The 16,710-nt window shown below is 36.0% G+C and overlaps 1 protein-coding gene across 5 annotated transcripts in view; it reads left to right on the forward strand.

Moving 5' to 3' along the window:
• Positions 1–16,710, forward strand: part of APC (APC regulator of WNT signaling pathway) — an 88,442-nt gene that overhangs the window by 59,040 nt on the left and 12,692 nt on the right. For 4 of the 5 annotated variants that reach the window (XM_063181358.1, XM_063181357.1, XM_063181362.1 and 1 more), the window contains 4 exons: positions 2,351–2,434; positions 8,919–9,023; positions 12,612–12,734; positions 15,210–15,588. In XM_063181358.1, the coding sequence (XP_063037428.1) occupies positions 2,351–2,434; positions 8,919–9,023; positions 12,612–12,734; positions 15,210–15,588 (691 nt within the window). The remainder of the gene's footprint in view (positions 1–2,350; positions 2,435–8,918; positions 9,024–12,611; positions 12,735–15,209; positions 15,589–16,710) is intronic. The other variant, XM_063181361.1, reaches the window with a different exon arrangement.

Below are 16,710 nucleotides of genomic sequence, written 5' to 3' on the forward strand. Positions count from 1 at the left end.
CTTTGTTAGACATGTTACTGGGGCAGTGAAAACCAAATAATGTGTAACTTCAAATGTAAAGTTACTTTCTGCAACTACTTTATGTTTATAAAAATTACAAGTAAATACAATAATAAATGGGAATGTAGTATGAACAAATAGAAATCAAAGGTGGTATTTCTCAGGTTGATTCTAAAGTTAAAAACATTGTTGCTTGTTCCATTGTTTTGCCCATTTGCCATTAGGCTTCACCCCTTTGTGGCAAGAAATGCATCCCTTTTTTCTGTTCTGCAGTTTTTGGCACAAAGTACAGTCCTGGTTAGTGGAACTCCCCAGTTTCCCTGTACTAGAAAAAAGTTAATTAGAAGTATGATCTGGTGTTTAAATCTCTGGACTGAAATTGGAAAGGGTGGATAGAATTCCTGTCCCTTTGGAGGACTCCGTAATACTTGACAAATCATGCAGTAGTTAATTGGTTTCATCTGCACAACATTTTTTTCCTGTGTTTAGATGCATATATAAAGATACTCAGATATTCTTGATGCCCTTTATTGGCTACATTGCTGGTTACACAGAAAGAAACTTGATTTATGGGAAATTTTGGGGAGACCTGTGTCTTTTGAGTGCTTGAAAGGGGACCTGTAAGAAACTTATTAGCAGGGAATAGTGATAGGAGAAAAGGTAATGGCTTAAAATTAATGGAGAGTTGATTCATATTAGATGCAAGATAGAAATGTTCTACGGTGGGAGTGGTGAAACACTGGAAAAGGTTGCCAAGAGGCAGCAGGGGCCCCATCCCTGGAAACATTCAAGGTCAGACAGGGCTTTCAGCAACATGATTTACTTGAAGATGTTCCTGTCCTTGGCAGAGAGTTTTGAGTGGATGACCTTCCAAGGTCCCTTCCAACCCTGACTACTCTATAATTCTATAAAATTCAAGTAATTATTAAGGACAATGAGAGATGTATTTTGTCAGTCATGCATCATGTCACCAATATAGATATTCCCAGAAATATTTTTCTATTATCTTTCTAATACTTAAAATTTTCTTGAACTAGGAGCAAAGGGTGGGATAAATTATCTGTTTGCCTCTGTGCTGAAGCTTTTATGTATTTTCCAATACTTTGCTTTACAAAATCAAATCCAATGTATAGCTTAAAGTTATACCTTTCTAGCTCTGCTAAATGTTGATGCTTAAGGTGTTTTCCCCACAGCTGCTTCTGATGTGTGTTTCAGTAATTCATATTTTGTGGTTACGTTTTATTTTTCTAAATTTTCTAGATAGCATTGTGTTTCTATTACATGTGCATCTTCTGGCATTAGCACCTTTTGAAAGTTCATCTTATTTCCATTTGCGGATTATAAACATGTCAAGTAAGGTTGGTTATAATGCTGATCTTTGCAGTGTCTGCTAGATTGCTTTTCTAGTATAGCACTGTAAATGTTAATTAAATAAAGGCATTAGAACTTTTTTCAACAATATGTCTATTTTATCAATCTATCCATGGCACCAAAAAAAAAAAAAAACATACTGTTTAATCAGTTTGGTCTTCTGCCCACATTTAAAGTCAAATTATGGGAATTTATTAAATTATCAATGTTATACACTGACTGTTTTACAGACTGATAATGCATCCTGTTCTTCACTACAATTTGTATGGAGTACATGTATCCTGTTACATTTGAAGTCTCTTAACATTCCCTGTTCTTACCACAGAATGGTTGCAGTGGGAAATGTGTAGCAATATGCCTGTAAAAGACTGATTCAGAGATGTCTGTAAAAATCTCAGATAAACCAAAGAAGCAGTATGTAGATTTTTATATATATATATACTTAGCCTGTTAAATTTTTTGAGATTTGTAGGAGCAGAGAATCATCCAAGGTTGGGCATAAGCAAAATTCTCAAATCAGTATAGCAACTGAATGTAATAAAAATCTGTCAGGGTCTCATACCTTCCAAGACTCTCTGCAAATAAAAATATCTCTGAGATCACTAAAAGGGAAGTAAAATTCTGATACTAGAGATGAAGGTGAAGTAATTTGCCAAAGATCTGCATAAAATGTCAGTTTCAGAAACAGGAATATTGTGCAAGTTAAGAAGAGCATTTTTAAATACCTAAATGTGTGCTGTGTGACAACCTATTACATCCAAATGAGTGTTCAATGTTATTAGAACCCCAACTATTCCCTTGCTTGTTTTCATTACAAAGAACGCATGAATTACTGCATGTAGTACCTCTGCTTGTACCTACTAAAGTAGGTTTTTTTGTAGTCAGCAGTATTTGCCAAGAACTTTTCATGCTGTCATTCTGTACAGTAAGTAAAAGGAGTTTTTGAACAAAATTAAATGTGAAAATCCATTCATTTCAGGCAAGAGTGGCCAGAATTCAACAAATCGAGAAGGACATTCTTCGTATACGTCAGCTCCTGCAATCACAAGCAGCTGAAGCAGAGGTTAGTGAGCAATAACTTGCCTTTTTTTTATTGTGGGATGTGTATTTTCTCTAAAAAACCCAAAATATTTTAATAAAGTGGTAGGCAGGATTATTCCCATCAGCTGTTGATGTCACAATCAGGTAGTCAATATTCTTGGACTGTTACTTGCTCTGTTTCCAATGAACTGAGGATGGAATACTTGGATTAGTCCTCATACTACTGTGGAGCTTCTATCCACAGTAGTATGAGGACTGTAAGTTAAAAGTTTAGCTTGAAATTTCACTGAAAATGTCAATGTGCAATGCACTTATTGAGGCTGAGTCCTGGTTTTAGAAATAATTAAAACAATTAGTTGGACATGCCTTTGTAATTATGAATCTGTGATAAGCACCTTCATGGTTTGTTTGTCTTTTGAAGGAGATAAAATGTAAAAAAAGGATGAATAGAGCTTCTGTCAGGCTTCATTATAGAAGCCTGGTATATTTTAGTGTTTAAGTACAGGGCTGTATATTAAGAAATGCAGGATGTTTCCTGTAAATTACAAAGTCCATAGCAGTAATTGCCATTAGCAAAAACTGCTGTCATGGAAATTCACTTAGAATGTGAACTCCATTTCTTGTACTGGTAAATTAAATTGTGTGTTTGACATGAATATTTTATGACTTGCCTTCACCCAAAATAACTACAGAAAAAGCTCAGAGCATCATTTGGATCACTAAAGGATGTATATTTTTCCATTTTGTAAATGGAAATTTTCCACTTGTTTCATAGTTCCAGGATTGGAGGGAAATAAATTCTTATAAGTGATGCAGACCGTAGTGTGTGAAATTAAAGTTGCCTGAGCTATTGATATCAGTCAGTCCAGGTGTTTATAGATATTGACAAGATCTCCCTCAGCCTTGTTTTTCTCCAGCTGAACAGGCTTAGTTCTCTCAGCCTGTCTGTGTGTGAGAGATGCTCAGGACCCTTAAGGACTGCTGAACCCTGCAGAGGACTTGTTTCAGTGAATCAATCATAAATCCAGCTTTATTGTGCTGGGCAGACCTGAACGGGACTTTGGATGCTGAGGGGAGAGGAAGGGACACCTCCCTGGCCCTGCTGGCAATATGCCTCTCACTGCAGCAGAGGACAGTGTTGGAATTTTTGCCACAAGGCCTTTGAAAGGATGGTGCAGCAGGACCTCCAGGTGCTTCCCTGCTGGACATCTCCGGCCTGTGCTGGTGCCTGGGGTTGTTCCCTCACAGATAAAGGACATTGTACTACCCTTCTTGAACAGCTTGAGCTTCCCCTCAGCCCATTCTACCCACCCATCCAGGCCCCTTTGGAAGGCAGCTGAACGCTGTGCTGTATCAGTTTCTCCAGCTTGAGGAGAGTGCACCGTGTCCCAGCATGCAGATGTTGGACAGTATTGGACTCAGTTTGCTTCCAGCTGTACTTTGTGCTACTGATTGCACCCTCCTGATTGCTAGCTATTCCAGCAGTTTTCAGTCCACATGCCTGTCCCTCACCTCCTGCTTGCTCCCTGAGCAGCAGTGCAGGGATGTGCCAGAGAGCAGCACCCAGCCGTGCCCATTGCCCAGCACAGGCCTGGGAGTGTTCCCAGCAAGGCAGCTGTGCTGCATGTTGTTCTTCCTTGCGTGCCTGTGCTCAAGGACGTGCCCTTATCTCAGCTGTGTGCATTGCCCTTGTGTTCCCACCAGCCAGGGCTCCTGCTTGCCAGCCCTACCTTCTGTCCCCTGTTATTTCTAGTGTAATGCTCTCACTGCCTGGTTGACCACCCTCTCAGCAGATACTTTTGCCCCATATAGTCAGACAGAGTGCTTATCTTTTACTCTGGTAGAAGAAGAAAGTCTTTTGAACTTGAACTCAGAGACTCAAACAGCATTGAGATGCAACTATAGAAAAAAGGTTTTGTCATAGTTTTTCACTCCTGCCAAATTATTTGGCTGCCTCATACACTAAAGGTCTGATATATTGAAATTTTTGCATGATATGTCTTATCTGGGAAATGTTTGGATATCAGGTTGCATAGTTATATGTTTTAGGACAGACTTACCAGCATGCTGATGGTGGTAAAGGAGGCAGTCACTGGACACACCCTAATACTTTACAGTGTGTTTTAGTCATTTCTGAGTGATGACCATCTCCTACAGAGAACAGCTAGATCTGAAATTGTCTGGTGGTGCAGTAACACTGCAAAGTCCATATAATTGAAAAATACAAACATGAGACATATTTTATATTTTTATCCAGTGCCTGATACTGAACAAGTATATTTTTTAAAGAAGAAGTCTATACAGTAGTGGGAAAAAGCTGGAAAATTCTTTTAACCTTAGCACAATATGTTTGATCCCTGTATTTGTGGTTAATGCTTAGTTTTGTACCATTCAGTGCTTAGTACAAATGCCAGAGATTAGCACAGCCTTGTGTTAACTCCCTACATCTGTGACTAATAAGTTGTGTTCCAACTAATACTTCCTTATTTACTTATATCAGTAATTATTATGTATTAGCTGATACATTAGTTTTGAGAACAAGGATTGTGTGTGACAGCAAAGAATGATAAGAGAAGTACATTATGGCATGATCACATATTTTAGGTACTCTCAAGGAGAAAAGATTCATCAGAAGGTCTGAATCCAGATAAGTCCATGAAAATAATTAGAATATATGCATGTATTCAGGAAATGTGATGAATATATATTTGTTTCAAGAATATACGCTGGTCTGTTAGTCTGTTACTGAGCATGCTCTGAGCAGAATTCCCCATGCATTCAGCACTGGTAATAAAGAAATATTGGCTTTCTGAGCTGGTAAATTGGTTGGAGAGTTTATTTCCTGGTTTTTGGTGCCAATAACCAAATTGAATGTGCTCCTTCTGTTATAAAGATCTGGTAACAATAATAAATATCACGGTTTGTCTGCTGATACAGTAGGCCCTGTGGTGATGCTAGTCACTGTGGAGCCCAAGTGCAATCTATCTTGAAGAGTAAGACCAAATATAATGCTGTGGCATAAAATCAGCTTTTGGGAATCAATGAGCAGAGAAAATTCTCACACACATTTTATCACATTTTTAAGGTTTGGCAAATTGCTAAGTCTCATGAATGATTGTAGAAAAATTATTCTAGACCTGTCCAGAAAGTATTTTCAGCTCTTGGGTACAATATGAAATTATTTAAAAGGAAAAAGGAAATTTTTGGCAGTAGTTGTACAAGCCCTTCTTTCATAATATCTGTAACTTGAAAATACTTCCATTAGGCAGTGTTGCTGTAGATAAAATGTAAAGGATTTTTTTCTTCCTGAAATTATGCTCAGCAGGTTTTATACTGTGATGGACATGAGCACTCTCAATCATTTTTCTCACAAGACTTTCTTTTGTCTTCGAATCAACCATAGCAAAATTATTTCTTACAGTTTCATTTGTTGCATTTTCCATTTTCTCATATATCTCTTATTTATACATGTATGTCTATTGTGTTTAATATGGAGTAATGGCAATTCCTAATGAATATATATGTCAGGTTGACAAAGCGTTAGGTAAAATTATTTGTAATTGGGTTTCTTAGCAGAAATAGTCAAGGTCTACTGTGCTAGCTAGAGTTTATAATTTTTACTAATAAATACATGGAAATTAATAACTGATAATGATAATTCTTGTTGACTTCAGAAGTACTTAGAACATTGTGGCAAATGCAATGGAAGGAGTAGCTCCATGTCCTTGTAATCAGCACATGCAGTCTCCCACAATTTTCTGCAAGAGCAAAGTAGAGAACTCTGTGAAACTGACTTTTATGATGTGATGCCAAAATTCAGCAATGGCAGAGGTTACAGAGCCACCTTAGGCCTCCTCAAAAGTCATGCTTCAAAACAGGTTAACCCAGGGGACCTGTGTGCCATTCTCTGGCAGCTGTGCCTCACGTAGGGTTTAGAGAGCCTGCTGCTGTTCACATGATGTTCTTTGCTGATGTGGTTGGTGGCTTCTGTATTTTCTTCCACAGGTCCTGTGTGCAGTGTTAAAAGGCACCATGAAGGAGGGACATATTTTCTTTCAGTGGTTATATTGCCTTTCTAACCATTAATCTGCAGTCTGTCAGAGGAATATTAATTCATTTACAATAATACTGTATCTATACAAAAATATATTTACATTATCCATCTGCATGGATATGTGCTATTTTCATATGTTATAAATAAATATGTTTAAACATGTTATACATTATAATATAATACATATTTATATAAATGCTCCATTTTCAACTAATAACCTGCTTTCTGCTCCCTGTGTTGTTATTAACTCCTTTGTTTCAATCTGCATTAAGAGAACAGTTCACTTCAAATGGCTTCAGTGGCTGAAGTGGTAGGGAGTCTTCACTAAGAATTCACAAATTTGATGTTCAAGTCCAGCTGATAACTCATGTGACAGTAATGGGTTTGTACATTGTGAGAACATTCTGCATTCCAAATCTGATAAACTCTGCTAGTAACTGTTAAAAACTGCCTTGCAAATTAATTTGTGTGTTGACTGCATTTTGTATTGGCATATTAATGAGAGTGCTTAGAGGAAATGGGAAAGCATCTCATTCTTAAATAGCTTGTAGAAAACAAATGTTTGTTAATAGAAGTGTTAAAGGAGAGCAGAAACTTTTCTTGTCAGGGAATGAAATATCTCTGTGTCTGTGCTGTGGATGCAGCAGAACTGTTTAATAGATACACTCCATATTCACCACCCTGTCCCAACCCCCAGGAGTGTTCTTGGAAGAGGAGTAGTACTCCCTCTCAGGTGACCCCGTGGATCAGGGCCCTGCTAATGAACCATTCACATTTTCACCTCTAGGCATGTCCAGTACTACTTTCTTCATACTTTGCAGTCATCTAGTGACTGGAAAAATCTGTCTTGATTTTGTCAAACTCATAATTACATTTTATTCAAGACTGAAGTGTGGTGTGTGAGAAGAATTCAGCATTATACTGAATTCACCTCATGTACAGCAAGGCCTGATCTTGACTGAGTGCCACACTCTTGTACTGAGAACGAAAATTTCTTCAGTTACTGTATGAGCATCAATAGCAGTTTCATTTTATACACAGTGACAGAGAGGGTGAAAAATTATATCAGATTTTAGAAAGAAGTAACACTATGTGTGCTAAAATACTTTGAGATTTGCTTTGTGGCTTACTTATTTTCTGTAAGTGAAGGTATAACGTCAAGGAATTTTTAACCTATAGTTTTTTCCAATTTCCTCACATTATTAGTTTGTATAATAGCCTTTTTTACATACCTTATTAATTTAGTTAAACTATATTTACACTTTTAAATTTTTGTCTAAATTAATTACTTCACATGCTAATTAGTGGTTTCTGAAACTCTGCTTAATGTTAAGTGAGACTCTTCTGTCTTAGATGAACAAAACAGAGTTATTTATGCCAGTGATACTGTATGAATTTAATTACTGAGAGTATCCAAAGATGTTTCAGGGTGTGTACATTGAAGAGAGGTATTGCTAAAAGTCAGAGATAAATATCCTTAAAGCAAGATGAGGCAGACTGTGCCATGCTAGGCTCTGCAGCTCAAAAACATTGCAGAGCCACATAGAAACTGGATGACATATACCATATGTGGCTAAACAAATTAATTAAGATTGTGTTGTCTGTTAGGTAGTAGCCCTTCAGTATGTGAAATGAAGCTTGGTAAAAAAAGCAATACTTAGAAAATAATATTGCTTTCAACTCCAAACTTCAGCCATTTCCATGGATTATTCATGTCTTTCTGAAAATCTGAAATGTTTTAAACCTATTAATAGATGATGTTTGATACTTCACATATTCCATAACTGCTCATTTAAATGCCTATCAGCATCAGGAAGACCAATTTAGTTTTTATGTAGATGTGTAAAATTCTGTTTTCCTAAAGGAACTGAAACCTCTCTGTACCAGCTTGCCATGTCAGTTAAATTTATTTTGACAAAATTTTAGATGGATCAGTATCAGGCTGTATAAATTTCTTTTCTGTCAAAGTGGTAATTCCTGCACTGTTTGTCTTTGACATTTAGAAATATTCTTATAGTAGAGACATCCTTCTGTTCAAGCAGAAATTATTCATCTTTGAACGTGAAGCTTAATTGAACAGTGCTGGCCATGGTCCCCAGTAAAAGCAGGCATCACGTGTCCAGCAGAGCAGACAGTTGTTTGCTCCAATTCTGTTACATTTCTGATAGGGATGTGAGCACAGCTGGTGGAAAATGGTGCTGCTGTGTGTCACAGCAGATCCTTTGTCTTGCAGGGCTGTAATCCTCAGAGGAAATGGTTCTCTTTCATCTCGCTGTTTTTGAAGGCGCTTAGTCTCGGCTGTTAATTTTTGAGGCTCAGGGTTATGAAATGCATAGTGCTGCTCAGTGGCTTCCTGAGGATGCAGTATTGATGTACTCACAGCCAAGGAAGCTTTGAATGGTAAATTGTACCTCATTTCTGTTTGTAATTTCATAAACTCTTGTATTAACAGAGAGCACCTCAAAGCAAGCATGAGGCAGGTTCCCATGATACAGAGAGGCAGAATGAAGGTCAAGGAGCAGCAGAAATCAGTGTGGCAACCAGCAGTACTGGTCAGGTAAGTAGAGTATTTTCCTTGTTTTAATATAATTAAATATTTGAGACGTATAATGCTTACATGCTGATATTTAACTTAGTGTGTTTGCATGCCTACTCATTTTTAAAAAAAGTATATTTTTCTTCTTTCCATCTATGTCTGGGAAATTTATTGTATTTACTGTAAGGAAGTTTTGAATAAAGGGACATATAAATATTCAGTAATGCAGGGAGCATTTTTCTTTTGTTTAAATGATTAATGAGCCTAATGGTGTGAAAGAGATGGCAAGAGTGACTACAGGAAATGTATTTCATTGTAGGTGAATGGTAATATGAAAAGTGCTAGTAAATTATGGAAAATTGTTCAAATTTTCATTTTAGAAACTGTCACTAAGATGCTGGTGAATTTTAAAAAAAGAAGAAAAGCAAATGACAGGTTTATTATTAATGTTTCTTCAATACTGTATTATCTAAAGCTTTGAAACTGAAGTATCAATGAGGTAATCTCCTGAAAGTTGGCTGAAGGGTTATTTAAATGCTTCCAAATAATCTTCCATTGCTGTTTCTCCTTTTATTACTGAAATACATTAGTGGAATATTTTGAGGTATACATTAAATTCTTTACTTTTCCTTGAAAATCAATATTTATTACTACTCTCTTTGGCTAAAAATACTTCCATTTATTTACCATTATTATTTTCTTTCATTATTTCCAACTGTAGCTTAGACATTGCCACTCGTAATTCGGGTTTTTAAAACTTCACACTACAGATTTAATAGCTGAATTGATATACAGGATGTTTTTGTTACTCCAGGGAAGTAAAATTATTTCAATATTTCCGAAAGTGTCTTGTAGAAGATTTATCAGTAAGAATTGTGGTTCGGCTTGAATATTTCTCTTGATTAAACATTAAGCACAGCCCATAATTTTGCTTTTGAAATACATTTGATCACCATTTGGAATTAAATTCTATCATCCATATCTTATTGTGGTTCTGACTCTTAATTCTTATGACAGCTTTATTGTGTGGGAAGAAAATAGTTCACTGCTGCTTTTGGGCTGAAAGCATAACGTACTTAAATAATTGATGCATTGTTGCTCTATCATCCATCTTCAGAGAATGAATTAGGAGTTTTTTCTGGACAATGTATTTTACAGAGAAGGAAGGAAGAAGGGATTGACATGTCTTGGCAGACTTATGCAAATGGAAGATCCGTTCATAATTCAGTTGAGGCCTTAATGTTGAGGATTTGTGCAATTTTGACCTTTGCCTTGTAAAAATATATAAAACACGGCTATTCCTTCCTCCTGGTGGGGGATAGAGCCAGGGCACTGTATCTGTTTTAAAACAGCCATCTGGGGATTATTTCCTTTCAGTGCAAGTCCAGACAGAGAAGGTTTAATGGATTGGACATAACATTTATTTCTGATAAACCAGCTCAGTATACTTAGAGCAATCACCATTCAGTGGAGTGGGGAAAAAAACAGTTTTCACCAATTTATTTTGTTCTGATTGGTTTTGTAGTCAGTGGTAATTGAATCCAGGATTTTTCACTTTTCAAGTGTGTCCTTTTCAGCACCATCTTTCAGCTTTCTTTTCCATTGCACTCACTACTTTCCTGCTGAAGTAAAATTTTGTTTATAGCTTCATTTTGGAAGTTCTATAAAGGAATTTGTTGAGATTGTCCATCTTGTTAAGAAAATACGTCACAAAACAGAGACAATTAACTCAGCTGACATGGTAAATAGCAAGGTAAAACAATGAGCGAAAGATAATGAAGTATAAAAGCCAGAAACAAGATGATGTAGACAGGAAAAGATTTTGAAGGAGAAGGTCCTACACAGGAAGAGTCCACCTAACATTTCCTTGTCATTAACCATTTTCTTGAATAAATGACTGTTCACCTGACATTACTTCCTTGGCATTGGTCTTTACAAGCCAGTGAGAAATGTAGTTACACCTCAGCTGAGCAGGCAGCAGGCCCTGAGGGAATTGGTTACCTGAACTGAGGTTGCTTTTCTGTCTACACCATGGTGAATTTTAATAGATAGTGCCCAAGACTTGTGTCATTTTTTACCTTTTTGCATGAAACAATCACACTGCGCTTAATGGATAATTTTGGTATGTGCATTATGTTGAACCTGTAATCCTCTGAATGTAGTTTGAGGAAATATGAAGGGACTGCAGGGTATAAAATTCCGGGAATTCATTCCCATATACGTCACATATTCTATAGTGAAGTATATGGGAATGTTTCCCATATACTTCACTAGAGCACTGAACATTATTTAACTAAATTATGGAGAAAATGTAGTGTGATTTTCTTCCTAGGCTTTTAAATTCTGATTTTTTTTCCCTGTAGTCAACAGAGAAAATAAGTGTTTGCTTACATAGGAAATATAGAAGGGAATAAATGGTGTTAATATAAATAATTCCAGTTATACTCTTGTAGCATAAAATAGTTCTGGAACATGTATCACATTTTCTGGATTCAAATATGTAAGTGAAATGAGTAATAATGTTAATGTGTTTAAATATTCCAATATAACTACATTCTTTTCTGTTTATACAAACACTTCTTTAAGTTACTCCTACCTTGTATTTACAAGTCTCTTTCAATTTCACGTTGAGCTGTTAAAATGTTGGGAACTGCAAAATTTCCCTTTCTTTATGGATCACATAGAAGAAACAGACATTATTTCAAAATGTCTTCCATGGAATTTTCTTCAGTGTGTTACTTACTTTTACTGGAAAAAAATTATATCCATTGATCCTCATAGTTTGAAAATGTTTTGCAAATTGGGCTAATAATTCCATTAACTGAGTTTAGCTTTTTTAGAGGATCAAATGAAAACTGGTGACTACCTCAGGAAAATAGTTATTGACACTAGAAGTGTTCTCTAAACAAATATATCTTTAATTTCCCAGAGCAGATGGGAGGGGAGTGATATAATAAGGGAAACATCACAGATAGAAAACAACAGCAAATAAAAAAGTAAGAATATTGAGTGGATAAAAAATGGCAGAAAAAGGAAAAATGTAAATACATGAAATTAATTAAAATAAGTCAAAGATGCTAATAATTGAGTCTTGCTAATACAGGTAGGAGCATACCTAGATTCTAGGAAAATTACATCAAGTATTGTCAGCATTATTCTATAGTTTTCACTACACAACTTAGGCTTTGCTTTTGAAATAAACAAATTCAGGTAGAGTTATTCATTGCCCAGAGCAGTCTCTTCTTAATGGTGGGTTCTCAGATACTACTCCAGTGCGCTACAAAATCTGACATAAAAGTGGAGTCTGTTTTTTTTCACTCTGTCAAAATTATTATTCAGTTTGTTCCAAAATCTACTTCTTCTTGGTGAAAATAATAATTAAATCCATTCAGTTGAAAATACAGTTCTATTGGGACTGAATCTCAGGAAAAAAGGTTAATAAAACCAGGTTTAACAGTGACCTCTCTGTTGTGTCAGCGCAGAGAGGACCTAAGAGAAGCAGGTTGGCAGTTCATTGCTGTCGGCACGACTGCATCATCCACTGCTGAAACTCAATGTTGTTCTGTCCCTCAGACTTTGTTTTATATGAGTTGTTGTTTAAATCTGTAGGGTTCTGCTGCTCGAGTGGACCATGAGACAGCCAGTGTTATGAGCTCTAGTAGTAACTATTCTGTTCCTCGCAGACTGACAAGTCATCTGGGTACCAAGGTAACCGAAGATTACAAACCACAGGTCGCTAATGCTACATTTTTACTAATACAATAACCTCATTGTTTCTGCCAGTAGTACTAATATTATTTGAACAGTCTTGTCCATACATAGTAATTTTTATTAAGTTAAAATTTTAGTATATTTTTTCAGCTTTGAAAATATGTGCACAGAAATCCTTTTTTTAACTTGTTGATGATGAGTTAAGAGTTGTTACAGTAAGGAACAAGCAATTCCTAAAAGCTACTGGGATATCAAATAACCTTGTGATGTTGCTTTATAATTCATGATGAGAATTAACCTTTTTAAGAGCATTTCTTCAAATACTTTTGCAGAGTCCAAATCCACAAAACAGACACAGTTGCCAAGAAATTAAACAGACCAAATAAATTTAATTAAGCCCTTCACAGCATCTGCAGATAGAAGACTGCACTAAAAAGTACATATGCAGCATGAAAAGAGAGGGGAAGAAAAGGGCAAACTCATGAGCCACTGATCTCATACTGCCTCTGGAATCAGCAGCTGTGTGGATACTGTGGGTGGTGTGCCAAGAACAGTTCTTTGAGATGGTGGGCCTATTAATTTTGCATAGTGTTAATGATTTTGGGCCTTAAAACAGTGTTACAGTGTTGTAATTTCAGTCCTACGCTGTATGCGCATCCTAAATGAAGTTGATAACAGCTGTTTGTCTGCCAGTTTGCACTGCAAACTGTAGAACTCCACAAAGTTACAAACGGTGGGAAAGCCCTGAAGTCAGGAAGAGGAGTGAGTGTGGAAGGATACAGGCAAAGTCACAGGTTTAACTGAGTGTACTCTGACGTAGGAAATTATTAATGCTTTAAAAGGGAAAATGGTAGAGATTCTAAATGGAGGAGTACATTTACAGGTGCAAAAAGAAATGAGTCTGTGGGCAGTCAGTGTAAACAAGAGAAACAAATAGATTTGTTTTTTTTTCCTATAATACAACTTGCATTACAGCTGCAACTTGGAGGCCTGATTTGGTGGCTTCTTCAGCTTTATTCTCTGGCAAAAACTTAGCCTTCCAAATCCAAGTAACACTGTATTATAGCTGCCAGTTGAAATATTTGCAAAGAGATACACATAAAGCAAATTAAATTCACTCTCCTTTAAGAATCAAAGGCTTTGTTTAAATGCTACATTTGGGGTTTCCCAGACCAGGAAGACAGGATCTCCAAACTGGGATGCTAGACTGTCATAGAAGTCTATTTCAATGGGTTTTGCCATGCGACCATATATTTTAACAAACTCTAAGATTTGTATTGCCTCAGCAACCCTGTAAGTGTTTAGAGAAGTCCATGTTACCAGACTCACTGTTTAGTCTGCCTGCTGATGTTCTTTTTTTTGTTTTTGAAACTTGGTGTGTATATTAATCTTCAGGCACATTAGAATTGTCACTGAAGACACCAAATAAAATCATTCATTGACAGGGTAACCAGTGCAAATATCTAATTATTAGTAGGAAAAATTTGTCTAATGGTTCTAAGTCTTATTTCTTCCTTATTTACTATATTCTAGAGAAACACACATGCTGCTACTTTATAATTTCCTTTGATAGTTTCTTTATGTTGTGCTTTGACTTTCAGTGTTCCTGTTTATCTTGGCTTTACAAGTTTGGAGTTTTTAGATAGTATCTAAGATCATCCTCTACATCCTGTTATTCTGTTAAAAGTTGACCAGAAGAATGAAATGTATTTCTTGATTGAAAGCTGTTACTGAAGAGTGGGAGTACAAATAGTGCCTTGACTACAATATTACACAAAAGCCAAGTGAATCACTAAAAAAATCACTATTTTTAATTTTTAAAAGTGGGTTACTCCAAGTTAAATGGGTAATTCTGGGTTTTTATGGCATGAGTTAATTAGACAAATGCTCAATATTTTATACATACTAAATAAGCATTTGTTTGCTTTACTGTTTTTATCCCTGTAAACTTGAAAACGTATTAAACTCTTTAGTTTTGCACTTGCTCAAAATAATCTGGTTCATATAAAAGTCAGTGATCATAACAAAAAATTACCAGTTAATTTGAGGTATTTTAAATGAAAACTTTAAAATACATGGATGTTTTTTCAGCATGATGTAGACTATTAATAAAGTGTAATAAATTCACACAGAGGATACCTTTTTAAAGAAAGATTTAATTTGAAGGTATTTTGGTAGCCCAAAATGAAACACTTTTATTATACATTTGTTTAACCTTTTTGTATGATGGAAATCTGGAAGTCTTTGCTATTGGTTTTGTAGATTAATACAGTTACACACAGCTACGCCCCACTTCCAGCCATTTAACCACTAAGTGGAATTTATTAAGATTATGAATGCTGAAGTAATAATAGTATTTAATTACATTTAAATAGCACAATTTTTTTCACCATTAAATAAGGGGATTTTTTGCTCATATGTACCATTCAAGTTTCATTTCAATTTGATATGTGTTTTTAAAACGTAACTGTATTTTTAAAATCATTTCACCTGCAGGTGGAAATGGTGTATTCATTGTTATCAATGCTTGGTACTCATGATAAAGATGACATGTCAAGAACATTGCTAGCAATGTCTAGCTCCCAGGACAGCTGCATAGCCATGCGTCAGTCTGGATGTCTTCCTCTCCTCATCCAGCTTTTACATGGCAACGATAAGGACTCTGTGTTGTTAGGAAACTCCCGTGGTAGTAAAGAGGCCCGTGCCAGAGCCAGCGCAGCGCTGCACAACATCATTCACTCCCAGCCTGATGATAAGCGAGGCAGACGGGAAATCCGTGTGCTCCATCTCTTGGAGCAGATCCGTGCTTACTGTGAAACGTGTTGGGAATGGCAGGAGGCACATGAACAAGGCATGGACCAAGACAAAAACCCAAGTAGGTTCTGCAAGCCATATAAAAGCATTTCAAAGATATATTGAAAAGAGTGAATTTACAGAAAGTACAGCTTTAATCTGACTTCTTGTTGAATGTGTGCAAGTTCTGTTATATACATATATGTGTGTGCGTCATTTCTCCTTTATTTAAGTTCAGCCACTGTTGGGAAATAGTATGTGTCGCAGATACAATTCCCTATTTAGAAGCTTTTTAAATTTAAATCTTGGAATTTGGTGTACTTTACAGATAGTAATTCTAGTGGTTTGTATTTGTAATTTGTAAAATAATATTGAATATATACTCATTATAGTTTACATTTTTACGGATAAACAGTCCCAAATTGCTCTTCATGCAGATGTTTAGGAGATAGCACTTTCCATTTGGCAGAGGGGCAGAGAGAACAAATTAAATAATCTCCATCTATCAAAATGAACTGCTGTTTATGATGTTATATGTGAGAAATGTAAATTAATAGAATTTTTCTCAGGGAACAGTTAGAAAAATAGATTTAAGCTTCGAGTTACCTTTGTTGCTCCTCTGAATTGAGGGCATCCCATGAGTGTAGCCTGTAGGTGTCTGTGGCAGGTGTGTGACTGAAATCAGGGCTGCCTTTTGCCTGATGCAATTCAGCAGAAGTGGCCTCTACACAAGCTGTATGTAGTATCATAATAATGCCATTTCTGCATTATGCAGAACCTAGCTCACAAAAGTATGAACTTAAAAACTTCTAGGTTATGAAGCAGAAGTTTTAATTAACCATTCATAAGGATGTAGCACTCAAAGAAACAGAATATTATTTATTGCCACCAGAATATTTGACCATATTGATTTGTTTCACAAATATTAATTTCTAAGAGTAATAAGGTAATATTTTTTGCACTGCAAGTCATGTTTCTAGCTCAGCACATACATTCAGAATTCTCCCTAATTTGTTTTCAAGCATCAAATATATTTACAGTACACACTTTCTTTAGTAATAGTCTTTATCTAACTAATTGTGTGTTCATGGATTACTGGGAAGATACACACCTGACCAAAACTGCAGCTGGTTTATTTTTAAGATTAGATTTGCTCTGGAGAACTTATGATCTAGACAAAATCACCTGGAAGGTACTAATTGTT

This window comes from Melospiza melodia, chromosome Z (genome assembly GCF_035770615.1).
Source record: "Melospiza melodia melodia isolate bMelMel2 chromosome Z, bMelMel2.pri, whole genome shotgun sequence".
NCBI classification, from domain to species: domain Eukaryota; kingdom Metazoa; phylum Chordata; class Aves; order Passeriformes; family Passerellidae; genus Melospiza; species Melospiza melodia.